Here is a 21,973-nt window from a genome sequence, read left to right as displayed (position 1 = left end):
ATTTATGTGTGTTTGTTTAGATATTTGGACTCTGTCGTATATTATATTTATTTCGTTCAAAATGTGTTGTATACTGTACCTACAACAGTTGGCCAATTTCCCAGGTCAACAATTTTAATGAATTTTCTGGAAAAATTCAATATGAGCAAGCTATGGGAAAATATTTAATCCTACTTAAGATGGAATTAAGACCAAAGAAAATTACATAAGAAAAATTACGTAATATGTATTTAGCAAGACTATTGTCACCAAAAAATTTTGTATGACATTCAATTAAATTAAAAATTCAAAGTTCCTTCAGTTGAAAACTATAGGAAATTACATTTTTACAAAAGTATCATTCTAGCCTTGGTTAATAAGTTGCTTTATTTAAAAGCTTGGCTTGGAGAGAAAAAAAATGAGAGGACATTTTTGTCTTTCTATAGGGGTGGCCACAAGGGAATTGAAGAGTCTAATATATTATTTTTTATTTATTTAATTTTGTAATCCTCACACACATTTTCTTAACACCCAAGTCAAACTTGAGAACTCAAAAGTCTCTCTTCTACTCATTTCTTTTCTTCTTACTCTCTCTCTCTCTCTCTCTCTCTCTCTCTCTCTCTCCAATTACAAAAGTCAAACCCTTTTTCTCTCCATTTCCTCTCAAAATTCCGTGCTCCCTATCTCTCTAAGGAAAGTAAAAGACTCCATGGAAGCTCCTAGGCTTATCTTGAAGAGACAAGTCACAAAAGAGGTAAGGTTCATGAAATTTTCTTTTCGTCTCTCTTATGCCGAACCTAGGGCTCTCTTTTTCCCTATTTTTTTTATGAGTTTCCACTCTTAAAAACACTCTTTGATCTTTGATATAGAATCTAGGAGTGTTACATGCAAGATCCAAGAGCTTCTATGGCATATTTGGAGCTTTGACGTTAACAGGGTAAGTTTTTGTAGGGTTTTGAAATTTTAGTGTTTCTTCTATTTTCCTTCTTTTTATTGAATGAAATCTGATCTTGAAGAGGTATTGGGGAGAGGTTAGAATTTGGAAAGCATTTGGGAAGTTTAGAGTCAAACCCTAGAAGCCAAACTTAAAGGTTGAATACAAAGGTAAAATCTTGATTCTTTACCTTAAATCTTTTTGAGTGATCCTACAAGCTGAGTTTTTGGGTCATGTTTGGTGTTAAAACAAGTGAATTTATGTGTATTATTGGTTTTATGGCTGTTTGGTTTGCATGCATGTAAGTTGTGGATGTTTGGTAGTGGAAATCCAAAGTTTCCATAGGCTTTGTTGAAAATAGCTTGCTGCCAAAAACGTTATAGTAGCTTCCAACGAGTTTTAAAGTGCCTAAATGACCTATTTTATAAATGGAATTTTCACTAATGCATTATTTATGAAAATTACATGATTTTATCATCTTTAACCACTGAAAAACGGTTTGTATAACTCAAGTTATGGGCATTTTGGGATTCCATGTGCAATCTGAAATGTTGACTGACAGTTTTAATACCGAGACTTTGAGCAATGATTTGAATAGGTTAAAATAGTTATTTGTGGCTGAAATTTTAACTGTACATTCTTGGTATATTTAATATTAAACCTATGAATAATTTTTAAAAATTCACTATAGTTTGGGAGTTATGAATTTTCTAACTTAGAAGCTCAAAATTGTTTGTTGCCAAGATGGTGTTGTTACAGTGGCTTCCAACGAGCCAAACACTAGGTTATTGACCAAATTTTTAAATGGGACTTTCATAATTTTATTATTTAGAAAGAGTACTTGATTTTAGAGTTTTGAAATACTAAAAAACGTTATATCTAGGTCAAGTTATGAGCTTTCTATGATTCAAATAAAAACTCGAGTGAAAAACTGACAGCTTGGAGAGTTAATGTTTGAACAACATTTTGGCAAGTTTAAAATAAATATTTTTAGTCGGTTTTATTTATTTAGACTCTTTTTATATTAACTAAAATTTCTTCAAGCATTGAATAAGAAATACCCCATAGATTGTGAGTTTTGATTTTTCTAAAAAGATTGTCAAATCAAGTTATGTTTTGGACATACATGGTTTTTAAACTTTAAGTCATAATTCACTAGTCAAATCATTTTTTTTTTCTTAAAGTAAATAGAAGATAACTTTCTATGAATTAAGGGATAAGATTTAAGTGACTTAAAATATAAGGAGGTTTTATATTTTATTGAAAATTCTTAAGATAGTACTCTTGTGTGAGTTAGTGCTTTATTTTTTTTTCACAAAAATAATTATCATTTTTGACTAAAATTTGTTATTTGGTTATTTGAGAAAATAAAATATTTTTGGATTATAAAACTTATGAGTTTCGTAATTTACTGAAAATAGACTTTTTTAAATTAAAAGATTAGTAAAATAAAAATCTATTTTTCAAACTTGGTAATTCTAATTTCAGATCACTTTCCTTTACAATTTTAATAAATTGGGAGATAGTGTTTAATACTTTTATTTTATAAGGAAAATAAGAAAGCGGTAATGAAATTTTTCTTTAGGCTTAAGAATGTGGTATCTTTATGCAATTGAGAATTTATTTCCAAATTTTCGGCACCATTATTTGTAGGCATGCTTTTATGAATAATTTGATAAAGCTATAAATTCAAGGGTTTATTCTAAGCTTTAAGATTTAAGAACAAATGCTTTTAAAGTATTGAAAATTAGTTAAGTTAAGTTCCTCCCTAATCGCTCAACTTAAAGACAATAACTTAATTAATCAAATGTCATAATTAATCTGAGTCACTGTATGAATTCCATTACAATGTTATTTGCACTGGAAATCTCATTTCTGGACTCAGTAATCCTGCTTATCCGCTAAGGACAACTAGTAAGACAACTTATGAATGTTTGACTACAACATGACATGACAATTTTTAATTTAAGATTCAAGTACACAGTTGAAAACTAGTTCTAGAAGGTTACTTAAGACTGTTATCTTAAGGTGGTTCACATACTCATAAGTATGGTAAACAGTTATGATTATGACATCTTGATAACTACCAGTATCAAGTAAGTAAGAGCTGGGTAGTTCCTGATAAGTGAGTAAGCAAGCATCGAATACCTCTGGTGACTTTGTAAGTAAGCTCGGTGAGCAACTATTATAAGTAAGACGTCCGATTTAACACCCATGATATAAGAGTCTGGTTAAACTCCGTGACATGTAAGTAAGACGTCTGGTTTAACATCCGCGACATAAGGGTCCAGTTAAACTCTGTGATATGTAAGTAAGAAGTTCGATTTAACACCCGCGACATAAGAGTCCAATTAAACTTTGTGACACATATGTAAGAAGATTCCAGAATCAAGCCATTAAAATTATGAGAGCATGTTGAATTCTCCTAGGAGTCTTAGTAACCGGTGTATGTTAAGTATACACCCGTATTTTTGCTAAGTAAGTTAAGTATAATAAGATGATTAGTACTATATGTATGATATGTAAGTTAAGTATGATAAGATGATAAGTACGATATGTATGATATTCATGTTAAGTATGATAAGATGATAAGTACGATATGTATGACAAGTAAGCTTATGATATGTAAGTTAAGTATGATAAGATGATAAGTACAATATGTATGATATGCATGTTAAGTATGATAAGATGATAAGTAAATAGATGTGTGATATGTAAGTTAAGTATGGTAAGATGATAAGTACGATGTGTATGGTATACATGTTAAGTATTATAAGATGATAAGTACAATATGTATGATATGCATGTTAAGTGTAATGTCCTAAATTCCCTATTGTGGCTTAGTTCCTTAATTAGGGGGCCAAGAGGGTCATAATTGATTTAATGTGTTATTATATGATTATATTTATGTGCATTGTATTATTATATGGCTATATTTGTATATTTATGCGCATGTATGTGATATATGGGTGAGATCACATTATTATGTGATCATGTTTGAGCTATTCGCCATGAGACGATCCTAGGAAGCAAGTTAGCGGTTTGGTCATAACAGGGTTAATTACCGGGCTCGGGGTGAGCCTAGGGGTAATTTGGTACTTAGTATATTACCGAGATTGAGCGGGTAATAGGATATGATTTAATAATTACTTGAGGATATTGGGAGTAACGGGAATTGGAGAACGTTAATTATGATTAACGGGGTAGGTGAAAATGAAGAAATTTCCCTTGGGTGGCTTTGAGAGATTAGGATGGCCCTAGGGACATTTTTGTCATTTAGGCCATTAAATAGACTTTATTAAGCCAAGGAAAACTGTAGAAGGAACCAAGGAAGCAATCAGAAATAGAGTTTCTCTATCTTCTCTCTCGATCACCTTCTCTCTCTCTCTCTCTCTCTCTCTCTCTCTCTCTCTCGGTTTGGATTTTGAAGCTAAGTTAGAGAATTCATGCTTGAGGATTAAGACTTGGAGTCTAGGATTGAGTTTCAACAAGTGAAGGAATTCAGTTTATAGCTGAGGTGGGTTTTCAATTTTGCTTGTGACTAGTTTTCTTTGTTTTTAATGTTGTTTATAAGATTGAGAGTTTGATCTAGAATTGGGTGTTTGATGGTGTTTTGAGTGTTTCTAAGCTTGGGTTTTATTGCTGAATTGGTGGTTATATTGTGTTGGGGTTTGGTTTTGATATTGGGATTGTTTGGTTGTGTTTTTGGCTGGGTTTGAATTGAGGACAATGCAGGGGAGTTGGGTTCGCGGGGTCAAGTCGTGACCATGTTCATGGGTGCCGCAACTTGAGCGAACCCTAGAGCCTTCATTGGGCTCTGTCTGGCAGGCTCGCCGTGACCCTCAAGGGCAAGTCACAGCTCGCCCCTAGCACCCAGACAGGGGGCTTGTCTGTCTGGGAGGCACGCCGCGACCCTTGGGGGTAGGTCGCAACCCGCCTGTTCTTTTTGAGCCAGGCATGGTTTTACTTAGTTCTTAGCGCGTGTTTTCGAACCTTAAGGCTCGTGATCAAATCTACTACCCCGTTTTGGTAGGATTCGAGGTCCCGGGGGATAGAACTTGGTCCGGGAAACATTTATTTCTCATTTTGTTGATGGGATTTCATATTTGGTTATGAATGGGAGATCGCTAAGGGCCTAAGATCAAGATCATTCTCAAGGGTCGTTCTTAACTTATTTTACACTCAAGTCTGAGGTAAGAAAACTGCACCCATTATGTGACATACATGATTATTGTTGAAGCATGTTGATTGCTCTATATTTGGATATATGTTGCATTATGAATGCATTGTTTATCTGAGCAACGCATTGAATTATTAGTCAGAAACGGCAATGGTGTAAAGTGCTGGTCGTGAAGCTATGACTTATCAGTCAGGATCAAAAATAGTACTGAGCGTTGGTCGTATGGAATTAACTTATGAGTCAAGAGCGGCAATAGCGCATTGAACGTTGGTCGATATGAATAGATCTAATCAACAAGAGCATTATATGCTCGTCCGACCTATTGGTCGAAGAAAACTAAAGTGCTTGGCTAGTCTATGGCTAGTTACTCAGAGCCAGGGTTAAAAGGCTCAGGTGACTTGTTGGTCACCTGGCTTAGGGCGCAGGACCCCAGGATGTCTTATTAGTCATCTATCCAGGGCGTCGGACCCCAGAATCACTTAACATTCATCATCTGATAAGGGCTGCAAGCCCCAAAATGATCATTTATTAACACTTGTATATATGCAATAATAAGTTTTCCTGCTGAGCCTTGGCTCACAGGTGCTCTGTGGTGCAAGTAAAGGGAAAGAAAAGCTTACCCAGCCTTGAGTGGAGAGCTTAGGTGGCGACGTTTACATATGCGACCGCTTGACTACCACGGCCAAGGTGTTTCAAGCGAACTAGGGTTTAACCCTATTTTTGCCACTTAGGTCGGCGGGATTGTAACTTTTGAATTGTAATGACCATTTTGGATTGTAAACAACTTTGTAAACACTTTTATGGGATCCCATGTACAATTTAACGTTTTAAATCAAATATATCAATTCATTTTGATCAAGATTTTAACCATGGCCCATTAATAACACTTAAACGCACGTTTATAGCCTAATGACTCGTTTAGCGAGTTAAGCACTATTTAAAGTACACAATGTGACGGTCTTGCCTAACTAGGGCATTACATTAAGTATGATAAGATGATATGTATGATATGCATGTTAAGTATGACACGTAGGTTATGAGTTAAGATCATCTGTATACATACACCTGGTCTGGGATTTTCTGCGTGTAGGTTTTCTTAGTTATGGAATCTGGTTATTGGGTGTTGACCGCGTTTTTGGCCAACGACATGAGAACGTCAAAAACGACAAACCTTCAAGAGAAATAAAACGACACAGACGGTTTTTGAACAGAAAGTAAACAACACAGCAATTTTTATAGTGGTTCAACCCCAATATGTTGGTAATAGCCTAATCCACTTAGAGTTGTGATTTATAGATCTGTACTCAAGATCAGATGAACTGAGCCAACTAAGTTTCTTCAGTACAGATTACAAGAATACAATAATTTTTCTAGATACAAGCACTTTCTCTCTCTAGAAAACTCAGACCAACTCTCAAATTGCCAAAAGTCCCAAAAGAAGAAGAAGCCCCTTTCTGATCTCATAAGCCATGTATTTATAGGCTTAGGATCATACATCTGATATCCCCTAGAATCGGGATATTTTATTATATTTATTACATTTAAATTACAAAAAACATTCAAAATGTAACAAAACCCCCAATTTGTGGGAAGAATGAGAGATTCCCTCGTGTGCCAAGACCGGTTCTTGTTGAAGCCGTTTCTGGGAATCTTGACTTAGTCCTCCTCTATCTGGTCGACCCATATCTCCTACTGACCACTCATGCAAGTGCCGGTCGGACACATGCATGCTGGACATATGCAAGTGCTGGTAGGACATACACTTGCTGGTAGGACAAGCATTTGCTGGTCGGACATGTGCTCCTCTCCTCTAACATGGCACTATGGTCTAGCATGCCATGTCTCTCGTCTAACATGGGACTCTCCTCTAGCATGCCATTTCTCTCTTTGGACAACCATGCACTTGCTGGACACATGCATAAGGACCACACCTCTTGGCTCTCCTTGGACTAAGGTCCGACCACACCTCATGGCTCTCCTCGGACCAAGGTCCGACCACACCTCATGGCTCTCCTCGGACCAAGGTCCGACCACACCTCATGGCTCTCCTCGGACCAAGGTCCGACTACACCTCTAGGCTCTCCTCGGACTAAGGTCCGACAACACCTCTTGGCTCTCCTCGGACTAAGGTCCGACCACACCTCTTGGCTTTCCTCGGACCAAGGTCCGACTACACCTCTAGGCTCTCCTCGGACTAAGGTCCGACCACACCTCTTGGCTCTCCTCGGACCAAGGTCCGACCACATCCTTTGGAATGCTCCTCGGACCAAAGTCCGACCGGGCACACCCTAGCCCAAGTACTCTCCTCGGGTGCACTTGGCTTGAACATGACACCTCTCAAGTAGTCCAAACTCTTCATCAGTCTGCCGGGTCACTTTATCATAACTCTGAGGAGTCAATGAATTTATTGACTATTTAATGTGTCTTTTAATGACCATATACTGTCATTTGTCACCTCTATTGTCACGTCATCAATCTCCATTTTTTGGGGATAACATTGGGCATGACCATAAGTTTTCTAGGACGTTCACACGTTCTTGAATTTTATGTTAGGGTTCGGTCTTTCGAAACCCTATTTATGGTTGAATATCAGTATGATCACTGATAGGGCTTTATGTTTGTCTTCTTTATGCTATGTATGCTAAGTTGTTCTTACTAAGCATTTCGCTTACCTAGTTGTTTTATGTTGTAGGTAAGCAAAAATGCAAGACGGATCATTGAGCGCTAGAGTATGTCATGCGAAATGTACATGTTTCCCGATTGTGGAGGTCGCTACACTTTTGTCAAGTTTTAAGTTGTATAAAAACTTTATGTCGTTTATGTTTATGTTGTTTTAAAGTTTCAAATACTGTAATTTTATTTTAAGTATGTGCATGCTTCTAAACTAAATAAGTATTTAAAAGTTTTTTTATACGGGTTTTTTGGTTTTTTAATTAAACGAAAGTAAGATGTTTTCCACAAATGATGTATGTTTTTCATAATTATGTTGGTCGTTTTTATGGAGTTGTTGCACATTCATCCCATTATATATTTTACATATTAGAGAAATTGATGTTGGGAAAAGTTAAATGTAAAATAAAATTTTTTGGAGTATTGTAAAAGTTAAATGCAAAGGAGAAAAAATTGAGTTTTAGCGATTTATTTTAAAGTATAGGCATATGAAATTACAATTAGACATAAGGGGGCAAGTTTTTCATTAACCGAGGTGAAGTTTTGCTTGTTAGTTGAAATTACGGTGACCTTCTCTAAATAGAAAAAAATATTCACCAGTCATTAAATACAGTAGTCAGCCTGCTTTCCTTTTATATGAAGATACAGCTGTGTAGAGCAGTAACCAAACTGATGCAGTGCCTGCCAGGCACAAAATTATGTAATAACATCACGTATATTAATGATAATAATAACAATAACGGAACTGCGATTGATTCGTCACAACAATTCAGGACTACTACAACCAACCCATTACCCACAAACCAAAACCATATTTACTCCTCCAAGACCCTCTTAGAAAAAACAAACTAAACTTCAAAACCACATACTACCATGGCCAAGTGGAGAGAAGAGAGAGACTAACAAAAATATATTAAACTCGCCTACTTCTAATTGCAAGGTGTTTGCAATAGAAGGGCTGAATTCCTACACAGAAAGAAATCTTGTAAAAATAACACCAAAAAACTACAATACCCAAAGAGGGAAATTTAAAAATAGAGAAAAGGCTAAATGGGGATTTTACGGTGAAACTCATAGGAGTTATTTGAAGAGGGAAGTTAATAAGATGGGAGAATTTGGCTCTAGTTGTTGTGTTCTTGGAGCTACATGATAGAACAGGCATTTGGGTTGTCATCACTGAACATAGTGATGTAAGGATCATCATATCTTGTCACAGTTCCAGTTGTGGCAGTGTTCTCAACCTTCCTAACATAACCAGGAGGAGCTTTCTTGTCATAAGACTGAGCTGCATAAGGCTGAGCTACTAGGTTGTAAGGAACATAAGGCCATATCTCTGCTTTTTTCCCTGTTGACTTGGCTTTCTTAAGCACTTTGTTTGCTTCTACAAAACCAGTAACACTCACCTTCTGTTGCTTCCTGTTTATGTCCACAGATTTAACTCCTGCAAAATCATGCATGAACTCATCATTAACTGAACAAAATCCTCTCATTTTTCTAGGTAATTTTCTTTAAAAAACAGGGGACAAAGAAAACATAATTATACATATACATATAAATAACTTGCCACTTAATGAAGAGAGTGCCTTCTTGACTTTTAGCTCACAGCCATCACAGTCCATTCTCACTTTCAGGTCAACTGTCTGCAATTGCTTCTTCTTCTTGTGTTTATGGCCACTTCCCATTAGATCAGACAAATACTCCAAAGTTCCTCCAACTCCCATCTTTTTTTCTTTCTTTTGATGAAAAAGGATCAAAGAGACAATTTGTGAAATATAAAGGACAATATCAAAATGTTGAAGCAGAAGTAGAAAGCTAAGACAGAGCAAAGAACAAGAGTTTATTTTTGTAGTGCTTTTGAACAGAAACAAGAGGGGAAAATGAGACAGGAGAGAGATAGAGAATAAGGCAACAAAAAAACAAAGATGGGGTTTTGTACAAAGAATAGCATTGGAAAGTGAACTCTAAGAAACTACAAGGAACTTCCTTAGCTTACAAATGGATTCTTTCCTTGCCTTCAAACATACAAAGAAGAAAGAAAATGTATAAATATTTTAAAGGCTGCTTCTATACCTCTTTAACTTCTGATATTTTCTTTTACACAGGCCTACTTATATATAGAGAGAGGCCTTTGATCAGTTTTCAAACAGAAAAAAGGTGGTCGCCCCACTTGCATCAGTAAACTACAAAAGTTTTTATAACTCTTAATAATTTTTTAATGTTTTATTTATTTGGACATTTGTGTTTAATTAAATATGCAATTATTATAATCTATTTTATTTGCTCTGGTTTTCTTAATGGAGCAAGCTTTATCCTTTTCGCTCAAGAAAGAGTACAACATAGTTTTGCTCTCATACCCCTATTTGAGACGAAAGTAAAGTAGTTTAGGTAATGTGATTAAAATCAATTGTTGTTATTTAGACAGAACATGTTAATTATTGATTGGACACACAAAATTTATAAAATATAATTTTTTTAAATGAACAAACAATATATTCATGAGTAATTAAAAAAATGTCAAATGTAAGTTTTACTTTTAGTGGGTGTAATTTAAATAAAAACTAAAATAACGGAAGTAAGGGGAATTATTGAGGATATGAGGGACTTCGTTGCAAAATCGTTTAAACGGAAAAAACCAGTGTTAGAGGGAGGGGAGTAAGTAAACTTTTGAAAGCAATGTTTATGGAAAGTAATGAACTGGCTCCAAAAATAGAAGACAGAAACAGAAAAAAGTTGAGTGAAATTGTGATTCGTAATAAAACAATAATAAAAATGATTAAGAAGATTATATTTACCAATAAGTCCCAACCAAGGTTTCTAAATTGGAAAAGCAGCTACCACGTTGTGATAGACCATGATAGACCAGCACCAAACGAAGATTCATCTAATCCAGGAGGCTGCCACGTGGAATGAACCAACGGTTGAGATGGTCAGAGAGAACTACTATGGAGCTGGCTCCTACCCCTTCCCTGCAAAAGTGCGACTGTCTTACTCGTTGATTGTGAGCTGTTTTGTTTTGGGAATTGATTGGTCAGCGATATTGTCTGTAATGTCACCTTAACCACGCTCCTCCTACCCAACCAACAATTTTTCGAATTTAGGGAATAATTTTTCGAATTAGAGCTGCATAAAAAAATAGGATAATTACCTGTGCATATATTTTGTGTTTTTCAAGTCGTGTATAGTTTTCGGCGTGATATTTTTTATGATTGTGTATATTGCAGTTATTTAGAACATACTGTAAATTTTTAAGAAATTTCAAATAATTTACACCAAAAAAATTCCCAAAAAATATATATAATTAAAAAAAGCCTAACAAAGTTGTTAATATTAATTATAATTAATGGGAGAATATAGGGAAGGTTTGTCTTCTTATCTTACTTACTGTAAGGTGTTTATTGTAGTCATAGAAAATCTCTTACAAATTTTTGATGAATTCTTAATAATTTACTATATCAAAATTATGGTTTAAATTGACTATAGGATGCGTATCTATTTTTTTTTCGTACGTGTCTAAACAAAGATTGTATTTGGTAAAATTTTTGTTTTTGAATTTTAAACACAAAAATGGAAATATTAGTTTTATTTTTTTTATTTATTTTTAAAAAATAAAAATATGTTGGTAACTATTTTTGTTTTTTGTTTTAAAAAACAAAAAAATAATAAATGTGTTTGATAATTTTTATTTTTATTTTTTTAACAATATAAAATGAGTTGTTGATTTGAAAAATAGAAGAAAAAAAAGAAAGGAAAAATCGAAAACAGTTTAAAAAAAAATTTGATAGTGAAAAAATTTTATTTTCAAAATTTAATGAATTTTAATTAAAAATTTTAAAAATAATAAATAAAAATAGAGTTACCAAATATTATTTTATGTTTAATTGTCAAATTATTAATTAATTAAATAAAAAACTGTTTTTTAAGGTTACTGTTGACGCGGTTCTTCGGCAACAGATAATTAAGAGAAGAAGAGAAAGAGATTAGTACTTAAAAGTAGAACCGTTACAGATATGAAATCTTTGTAGAAAGAACTAGGTGACTCCAGACACGTTTTTAAGTGGTTCGAAGGTTCAAATCCTTCTACTCCAGTAGTCAATATTATTGATCTTTTCTGGGTAATTGGTTTACAAAGTATATAGTTCTTACAAGACTATTTTTCCAACCCCTATCAACTCCCAGGGTCTCCATATTTATAGGAGAAGGCACCTGGAAGTTGGTAGGGAGGTCATCCCGTGACCTTACCATTTGTCATATCAAGTCTGTGATATTCATGATTAATTCCTAAACCTGACACACAAGTGTGGTCTAATCAGTATGGAAGGAGATAATGGGCCGCACGGCCCAACCCGTCCGTGGGTGTCTGAATACGCACGTTCCTGCTGCGTGTCCGAGAAGTCAGGGGGATATCGGACACGTGATGGCAGGATTATGCACGTTTATCTTGCGTGTTGACTTCCCATAGGGTCAGAGCTCCCTGAGAAGCTCGCTACCGGAGCAATCCATAACCCGAGCTGATCCGTCAGTGGTCGCCGGATGTTGTTCCCAGCTCCTGGTGCAACAAGAGGGAGCTGGAAACAGGATCCCCCTCGAGCTAGAAAGGGCCCCTCCTGAAAATAGAGCCTCTGGCCTGTGGGAGCCTCGGGCTAAATCATGTTTAGTCCGAGGCTCGTCCTGCTAAACAGCCCGTGGGAAAACCAGGGCGTACATCTGCCCCCCAAGCTCCTGCTCGTGGTCCATGACGTCAGATATGGGAGACCATAGTAGGGGCTTTTAGACTTCTCCCACAACCCTTCGCATTCCATGCTTTTCGCATGCGTCTGATACGTGGAACGCCGTGGGTGGCGACGGTACACTCTACGAGAACCGCATTAAATGGCCTAGCCTACTGTCCAGCCGTCGTTTCACATTTCGAGTGGAGGGTCTCCCAAGGGCCTTTTACACGTGATCCTTCCCGTGTATAAAAAGGGGTGGTCATCCCACGCACGGGCCACCTTACCATTCAAAACCTCTCAACTTTCCTTGTTTTCTCTGACCTTCCGAAGAACAAAACCCTCATTTCCATTGCTCTCATCTTCTTCGTTCACGAAGCTTAAGCGTACGAGTTCCTTCAAAACTTCGGAGACCATTGTGCCAACGAAGCTCCTACCAGCACAGCAACCTCACTCACCATCTAACTGTAAGTCTCCTGTCCTTGTTTATTTTTGAAAGCATGCCACTGTAGCTTAGGCAAAAAATTTTACTGTAGCCTCATGCAGAGGTTTTCTGGGTCGCGCGGATATGGAGGGTGACGGCCCTTCTTAGATTAGGGCACACTTGCCATGGGACATCATCTTAGAATATGGTTTCCATGGTTCTTTCTTAGGAACAATTTCTGGGTAGGACCCTTAGGAATTTTGGGTGCAAAAACCAGGTAGCTTAGGGAATACGCCTTAAAAGCGGTTTTGCCATGCCTTGCTTGTTGAAACTTTCCCCCCAAGGCAATTTTTTACCCTGAGTCCTCTGACACACGAATTCCGAGTAATCTGGGATCTGTTGGGGGCATAGGCGCGTGTTCCTTGGAACGCGTGGCACCACTCTCCACGGGCTGGGCTTACCCCAGCTCGTGTACTTAATACTTGCTTCACTCTCCTGCTTGGGTCGCCTTTTCTAAAGTGTTTTCTTTTGTTCGATAGGCGACCAGATGGCTCCAAAGAGAAATCTGCCACAGAAGAATGTGGGAAGTTCGTCCTCCCAGCGGGATAAAGGAAAGGCGGTGGTGACCAGCTCGCCAATTCCTCACTTTGGGCCAGCGGTGGAGAAGCAAGCCGAGGTGGCTCCTGACGCGTTTTTCGAGGCGGAGAGAATCGTCTCGAAGATAACCAGCCAGGCAAAGATCACCAAAGTCTTCCTCAACCACAACATTCCTCTGGGGAAGACCTCCGTGATCGCCCGACCTGCTGCGGATGGGGAGCGGAGCTGCACGCCGCTCGACGAGTCGTTCGCGGCCTGGAGCGGGGAACACTTCAAGGCAGGGGCCTTCCTCCCCCTGGATCAGTATTTTGCTGATTTTCTGAACTATGTGGGGTTGGCCCCATTTCAGCTCCCCCCCAATTCATACCGTCTGCTGGCGGGACTGAGGTATTTGTTCCAAAAGCATGAGTGGGAGGTCCCCACTCCTGCTGATATTCTATATTTCTTCTGCCTCAAAGCCAGCCCGGACCAGCGGGGGCGAGGCGACGGGTTCTATTACTTAACCCGCTTCCCTAACACAGCAGCAGTGATCGAGCTGCCGAGTCATCCAAACGACTTCAAAGACCAGTTTTTTATGTCGACTGGGTTCCGAAACTGCGATCATCACTATTTCAACCGTCCTCGTAAGTGATCCTTGATTTAGCTCGCCTTTTAACGGTTATCTTATTTTAGCTCGCCCCTTATTCCACTTCTGACTTTAACCAACCTTGCAGCCATCTACTCGAGGACCGAAAAGTCTGTGACCCTCGGGGGTCAATACGATACACTGGCGAACTTGCCCCCCAGTGAGAAAGACTACCGCGTGCTCGTGACGGACGAGACGATGATATTTTGCAAGCTGATTTTCCCAAATCAGACTTTGAATTTGAAAAGGCCCCGGGGGCCTCCCCCAGCTCGCGACAACAGACCGATCGTCGCGCAGGAGGTCGCAGACGACGAGGGCGAGGAAGAAGGTGAGGAAGTTCCTCTGGTGAGGAACAGGAAGAGGACCTTGGAGGTCGCCCAGGGGATGAGCGAGGAGAGGGCTCAATCCGGAGCAGCCGCGAGTCCTTCCGGTCAAGGTAACTCTTACTTATTTAAGAACGTAGATAAGGCCACTGCAGACCCCCGGCTGGTTAGGTTCAACCCTAGGAAGCTCGTCCATCGTCACCCAAGGAATCCGGACCTGGACACGCTCCTGCTCCACTGCGTTGACCAGCTCGTGCTGGACAACCAAGAGAGTCGGCCTAAGGGTACCGTAGTAGTAGATAATACCCTAGCCTTTAGGTCGGTCATTTTTGAGGAGTACGGGACCAATTTACGCACGTGGCCTGCGCTCCAGAGGGGCATCTATGCTCCGGGGATTAGGCAGTACGTAGAAGAGTCCAGCCCCGATTCAGAAACGGACCTAGAACCTTCGCCAGTTCGCGAGATAATCGTCCTAGGCTCTTCCAGCTCGGGGGGTAGGGTTCCCTTAGTATTTGCTTTCTTATTGCCTTTGGACCTTTTGTCTTTATTTCTGCATGATTGCTAATAACCATGTTTTTTGTTCTTGGCAGAAGAGATGTCTCAGCCCGGGAATAGTCTGCGGGGCGTTGTGTTCGGTGGGAATCCCCCAGCAGGGCCGAGGTTAAAGAGGCTTCGCGAGTCCAAGAGCTCGGCCGGGGCCTCCACCAAATGCCCGGCTAAGGAGAAGGAGAAAGCCCCGCCATCCCAGGTCGCGGGGGCGAACCTCCCTGTCGCCAGGACAGGCTCATGCACCCGCCACCCCAACGATCTCCACTGGCCGCTCAGGACGGGGTAATAGAGGTCGGGAATCTGGCCGCGGCAGCCCCGGACGTGCGTATCCCGGTCGACCCCCGGGCTCTGGAGAAGATGCCCGAAGCCTTCCGGGGGACGGTGTATGAGTCGGCTAGCTACGCCGTCAGCCACTATTACAACATCAGGGAGAAGGAGCTCCGGGCCATCGAAACAACAAGCCCGGTCCGAGTTATAGAGTCTGCGATGGACATGACCTTAACGGTAAAGTGCCCCTTTCTTTTAAGGCTTTAACACTCACACGCCGCCTTTTTCCTTCTAGTTTGCTAATTTATCATTCTTTTCTTGCAGGGCATGGCTGCCGCCTATAGAGGCATTGTTAGGACCAAGGCCCAGCTCGAGGGTTTGGAAGCTGATCGCCAGACCGCCCTCCGGGAGTCTCAGGAGGCGAGAGACGCTCTGGCGGCCTCTAAAGTCGAGCTAGAGAAGATCCGCTCGGAGAACCAAGAGCTTAAACACTCCCTGGCCGCATCCGAGCTAGAGAAGCTTCGCTCCGAGAACCTAGAGCTTAAAAACTCCCTGGCCGCATCGTGGACAGATCTTGAGGCGGCGAAGGCCGAAGTCCAGGCGTCCCAGGCCGCCCTGAAAGACGAGCGGGTCGTGTCGGAGCAGTCCTTACAGGACCTGTTCTATCACTGCTGGTCCCACAATCCGGACGCGGACTTTTCCTTTATGCCGCCGGACCTCTGGGCGTTCTTGTTGCCGCAGCTTCAAGCCCGCCTGAATAAGGAGGCTCCTCCATCGGAGACTGGAGAGGCCTCTGCCGTGGCGGAGCAGGGCGAGACCGCGACCTCCAAAGGGCCAGCTGATGGGGCTTAGGACGCTTCTCGTTTACGTATTTTGAACACTTTTTTATTGTAATTCTCTTTTTTATGTGAGGCGTTTCCGCCTCGAGACAATTTGCTCAACCAGTTTTACATATATATTTTTATGCATTTGGTCAGAATTCATCTCTTTATTTTTATGAACTTAGTTCGAGTTAACTTTATCCGTATCCCGGGCTCTTTAAAGAATAACCACGGTCAACAAATTTTTGTTAACTTCTAAGTTTTATGACCTGGTTAAGACCAAGAACTTATTTTGAAAAAACTTAGATCGCGTCAACTTTTATCCGTATCCCGGGCTCTTTTAAAGAAGAACCACGGTCAACAAATTTTTGTTAACTTCTAAGTTTTATGACCTGGTTAAGACCAGGAACTTATTTTGAAAAAACTTAGATCGCGTCAACTTTTATCCGTATCCCGGGCTCTTTTAAAGAAGAACCACGGTCAACAAATTTTTGTTAACTTCTAAGTTTTATGACCTGGTTAAGACCAGGAACTTATTTTGAAAAAACTTAGATCGCGTCAACTTTTATCCGTATCCCGGGCTCTTTTAAAGAAGAACCACGGTCAACAAATTTTTGTTAACTTCTAAGTTTTATGACCTGGTTAAGACCAGGATAGGACTTAGTTTGTGATAACTCTTATCCGTAGATAAAAATTAACACCTAAGTCGTTAAGGAGACCTGGATATATCCAGGTACCATATGCCCCCCAAGTAACTGGGAAAGGGTCTTTCGTTGTTACTTTAAAATTACACTTGCAAATAACGAGAAACATTTGATTTTTATTTATACATGGAAGGTGACCTTCTAGGTCTTACAAATGTTCATTGATAATATTTCTTTAGGTGGATAGCATTCCAAGTCCGTGGGACCGCCCCTCCACCAAGTCGAGCTAACTTATAAGTTCCCTCTTTGATGATTTCGATGACCTGGTATGGTCCTTCCCAGCTTGGTCCCAAAACCCCATCTTTGGGATCTTTCCCGGCCAGGAAAACTCTCCTCAAGACCAAATCACCGACGTTAAAGGCACGTCTTTTGACCTTAGTGTTGAAGTAGCGAGTGATTTTCTGTTGATAATGGGCGAGCTGGAGTTGTGAATCCTCTCGCCTTTCATCCATTAAGTCTAAGGAGTGGCATAGGAGCTCGCGGGTCTCGTCTTGGTCGTAGGACCGGACCCTGTGCGATAGGACCTTCACCTCCACGGGGAGGACTGCTTCACTTCCAAAGGTTAGGGAGAAAGGAGTGTGGCCCCTGGGAGTCCGATGTGAGGTCCTATAGGCCCACAGAACTTGGGGGAGCTGTTCTGGCCAGATCCCCTTTGCCTCATCTAGCCTCTTCTTGAGGTTGGAAAATTGACTGTAGCAAGTGCTTGAGAGTGAATGAAATATTGATTTCTCCATTGTTGTTCTGCCATTGTTCTTGAGTTATTACTTAAATTTCTAAGGCTTTCTTATTAACAATCTTTACTTTGCAATTTTTTCCAACTTAACTTAGTTGACGAGTTCTCACCGTCAATAGTTTGGCGCCATCTGTGGGAACGTAAGTTCCAAGCTACTGTTCTACCATTACTTCCGGCAAGAAGAAATGCCAAGACGTTCAAAATGACTCATGGAGCTACGAGAGGTGGAGGTCCACCTTACCGGAGTTCAGCTAAAGGCCTCTATGAAGGACCCTCCTCCACCCAGAGACGTGGAGCCCCCAAGGGACCCTGGGGTTCACGAAGGTGATAGAGAGGCCTCGTCACCGACCGCTCCACCTGGAGAGAGTCCTCCAATAGCACCACTGAAAAATGCTTATGAGTTCCCTCTCCCTAAATCACTACAGGTACCGAACTCCAGCCGGCAGGACCCGGGCCCCTCTACCCGTAGGCGTGATAAGCATCCCCGGGTCCATTCCGTGAGCTCGAGTTTGAAATCTCGATTTTATGAAGAAGAAATAAGTGAGCTCCACCGTAAGAACCAAAGGTTGGAGACCACCCTAGAGAACATGCAAGAGGTGCTGAATGGCCTATTGCAGGGTAAGTCAAGCGTGACCTTGCCTAAGAGGAAGGAGAAAGGTCGGGAGGGGGTGGAGACCACCGTACCAGTAGATGATGGGAGGACCTGGCACTCTACCAGTAACACCCCCCGAGCGAAGCGACGCGAACATCCTGAATCACCGAAGCAGGCCCAGAAACCAGAGCCAAGGACCAACGCTGCCCCTCGCAACGAGGACGAGGTCACCTCTAAGAGAGCACCCTCAGATTTACGGGAGGAGCTCAATAAAAAGAGGGCGGGTAAAGGGACCACGCCCCCTATGGCGCCTCGGGAGAGCAAAGGGGTGGGTGATCCTAACCCGTCCGCTTTAAAGGACTCCCTAAGCAAGAGAAGGAAGGACTTGGACACAGAAATGAAGAGCCTACGAAGTAAGATCATCATCGCCTCAGGAGGTCAAATTTTTGAGGAGGAGTTCGACCATGAGTCACCCTTCGTCGGGGTGATCTAGGCCATCAGGCTCCCTGCCAACTTTAAAGAGCCCCACATGACCCCCTACGAAGGAAGCACAGATCCTAAGTATCATCTAGATACATTTAACGACTTGATGAAGCTGAGGGGAATTGGCAGCGGGGCGATATGTCATTGCTTCGCTGTCACATTAAAAGGACCTGTGTACAAATGGTTCAAGAGGCTTAGACTGGGGTCCATCAGATCTTGGCAACAACTTTCTGATGAATTCCTTCAGCAACGCCACGCTGTGCGAGACTACACGATGCCAGGAACCAGCCTCGCCAATGTGAAGCAAGGAGAAAACGAGAGTCTGAAGAGCTATATCCACAGGTTCAACATGGAGGCGGCTAAGGTAGGAAGCCTGACCCTTCGAGAGCTGAAAATGGCCATCATGGCAGGAGTACGCCAAGGGAGCAAGTTATGGGATAACATGCTCAAGAGAGAGGTCACAGACTTGGATGATTTCTACGAGCGGGCACAAAAGTACATTCGCGTGGAGGATGGTCACGAGAACCTCAAGGCTGGAAGAGGCCCATCGCCCCCAAAACCTTTAGTCCGGGATAACCAAAGCGGTGCAAAGAAGAAGGGGGTTTATGAGGGAACGAGGGATGATCGACCCCGGAAGCACCAACGCTCTGATGGGCGCACACAGAGCCCCTACACCTTTTACACTGACCTCACCCGCGCGAGGGAGGATATTTTCATTACGAACGAAAACTAGGTCCCTTTCAAAAGGCCCCCGCCAATAAAGAAAGATCGGTCTAAAAGAGACCCCAGCAAGTACTACCAATATCACAAGGATATCGGCCACACCACCGCGGAGTGCAACCATTTGAAGGTGGAAATTGAGGAACTCATCCGCGGAGGATATTTGGGAAGGTATGTGCGCAAGGATAGCTAGAGGCCAGAAGAAGGAGTGTCCCCACCGCAGGCACGAGAGGTGGCCCCAGAAGTGCAAGGGGAGGTTAGGACCATCTTTGGAGGACCAGGATTCAGAGGCGATTCAAGGAAAGGGCGAGACAAGTACGCCAAGGAGGCCCGACGAAGTCCACCGCCTTGCGTTTTAAGTTTGGAGCAACGCCCCTCGAAGAGCTTCAAGGGCGAGAATGACTCAATAACTTTCACTGAAGAAGATGCGCAAGGGGTGCATTTCCCTCATAATGACCCCCTGGTGCTAACTGCCCAGCTTGTTAACATGAGGGTACATCGGGTCTTCGTGGATAACGGGAGCTCTGTGGACATCTTGTATCGACAGGCGCTGGAAAAGATGGGATTGAGCCTCCGTCACCTAATGCCTTGCACTACCACTTTGCATGGGTTTACGGGAGACTCGATGCAACCCCTGGGGGAAATTGAATTAGCCATCACCATGGGGGAGCAACCCAGACAAACCACCGTAATGGCTAACTTTGTCGTAGTGGATTGCACCTCAGCCTTCAATGCGGTATTAGGGAGACCCTCTCTGAGAGAATTGAAGGCGATAACTTCTGTGTATCACCTAGCTATGAAATTCCCAACCCCCGGGGGAGTATCGTGCGTGAAAGGGAAGCAAAAGGAAGCGAGGGAATGCTATAACATGTCCCTCCGCGCAGCCACCAAACCATCTATACCGATGATAATGGTTGTGTATGAAGGAGCGACCCACATAAGTTAGATCCGCACAAGATTGGACCCTTGGGTTACGGAGCCTCTCAAGAGGTGCTACCAGCAAGGCTTCGCCACTCAAGGCAAAAAGAACCTATGTTTAGTTTGTTCCTCGTTGTTTTAGCTTAAGTAAGTAAGAATCAAAGAGGCTACCTAGGTAACTTCCTAATTAGATGTAACCCCTTTTATTTACAAAGTTGGCTGTAAACCGCATGCTATGAATGAAGTTGTTTGCAACTTCATATGTTGTTTTTCTTCGCTGTGCGAGCATCAGCCAAAGTACCTGTCGAAATAAATTTCACCAAACACTTGGGGGGTAGGATAGGAGGCAAAAACATACAGTCAACAGGGGGAACCTAAAAAAAAAAGGGGCTCCTAAAAAGGACCCTCTAACGGAGGATCCTAAAAAGGACCCCTTGCCCTCCTAAAAAGGAGGCTCCTAAAAAGGACCCTCTATCAGAAGGATGGTAAAAAGGACCCTTTAACGGAGGATCCTAAAAAGGACCCCTTGCCCTCCTAAAAAGGAGGCTCCTAAAAAGGGCCCTCTAATAGGGATCTTAAAAAGGGACCTCTATCAGGAGGACCCTAAAAACGATCCTTCATCAGGAGGACTCAAAAGGGACCATGACCCTAAAAAGGACCCTTTAGCGGGGGATCCCAGAGGGACCCCTTATATCAGGGCCTTAAGCGAAGTCCTTACAAGGCATCCCCTAGGTTCACAAGGATTAGCTACCCTTGTGGACATCGAGGAGGCCAAAGGGACTTACAAAAAAAAAACTATTGTAACGACAGTAATAAGTCTATAGCGGCCACCAAGCCGTCTAGCCAAAAAGGGTCCTAAAAGAGACCCTTGCAAAAATAGTGCTATGAATAACGACGAGAAGGACGCTTCTCGCAACAAATAATAAGCATGCGCAAGAATATATAAAAGGATAGCTAGGACCCAAGGGGTCAAAATATCCTTATAAGAGTAATCAAGAGGCACCAAAAGAGGTCCCAGTGAACCCTTTCACATGGGCTCCAAAGGACCTCCAGCCTGGTAAATAAAAGAGGGGAACCAACCAAACCCCATCATACAGGCGTAAAAGGGCCTTGAATGCAGTAGAATAAGAGTGTTGACGGTAAGAACTCGTCAACGAAGTTAAGTTGGAAAAATTGTCAAATTAAAATCGCTAATTGGAAAGCTATGAAAACTTGAACAATAACTCAAGTGTTGACGGTGAAATCTCGCCAACGAAATTAGATCGGAAAACTCAAAGGTAAGTTATGTGATGTTTATATAAGAACTAAGAATAAACTTTAAGGAAAAGTAAACACAGATAAATGATGGAGCAAGTCCTGGTATATTTCTCAATAGCCTCTCCTTACAATGAATTTTCCAACCCCTCATTCTGAGGGGTCAAGCCCCTTTTATAGCTGGGCTCTAATGGCCCCTTATACATGGTGGTCCCGTGAGACAAAATAGTACAAAAGTACCATGTCAGGGTAATAGCACAGGTGGCAGTGGTGTGGGAAGAGTGGTGGAGCAGAGGATCATAGTGTCAGCCTGGTACATAGTCAGAGGCGTGCATATAGTGCCTCCACTCTCTGGACTGATCCGTACCTCCACTACCTGTGTGGTACAGGTGTCAGGGTCATGCTCCTGTCCTCCCCATGGTTGTGCGTCATGCACCCGTACACGTACGGGTACCATGTACCCAATGGTTATTCCTCGTCCTACTAAGGGTAGG

General features: G+C 41.7%; 1 protein-coding gene and 1 long non-coding RNA gene across 3 annotated transcripts; one reads left to right on the top strand and one right to left on the bottom strand.

Moving 5' to 3' along the window:
- Window positions 1–560: 560 nt before the first annotated feature.
- On the top strand, window positions 561–8,055 carry LOC133829829 (uncharacterized). 2 transcript variants are annotated; one of them, XR_009891881.1, is made up of 4 exons: window positions 561–733; window positions 849–916; window positions 996–1,083; window positions 7,786–8,055. It is a non-coding gene; the product is annotated as an uncharacterized LOC133829829 (long non-coding RNA). The 2 variants fall into 2 exon arrangements; XR_009891880.1 differs by lacking the exon at window positions 996–1,083.
- A 404-nt stretch (window positions 8,056–8,459) lies between these two features.
- On the bottom strand, window positions 8,460–9,849 carry LOC133804485 (heavy metal-associated isoprenylated plant protein 23). Its single transcript, XM_062242640.1, has 2 exons — window positions 9,328–9,849; window positions 8,460–9,204 (listed from the first exon to the last, which is right to left on the bottom strand). Exons 1-2 carry the CDS (start codon window positions 9,482–9,484, stop codon window positions 8,906–8,908), a joined length of 456 nt encoding a protein of 151 aa, XP_062098624.1. The 5' UTR covers window positions 9,485–9,849; the 3' UTR covers window positions 8,460–8,905.
- Between the last annotated feature and the right edge of the window lie 12,124 nt (window positions 9,850–21,973).

The sequence above is a fragment of the Humulus lupulus genome, chromosome 1 (assembly GCF_963169125.1).
Source record: "Humulus lupulus chromosome 1, drHumLupu1.1, whole genome shotgun sequence".
Classification (NCBI taxonomy): Eukaryota; Viridiplantae; Streptophyta; class Magnoliopsida; order Rosales; family Cannabaceae; genus Humulus; species Humulus lupulus.
Note: the sequence above shows the minus strand (reverse complement) of the source record. Positions and strands in the feature narration are given on the sequence as shown.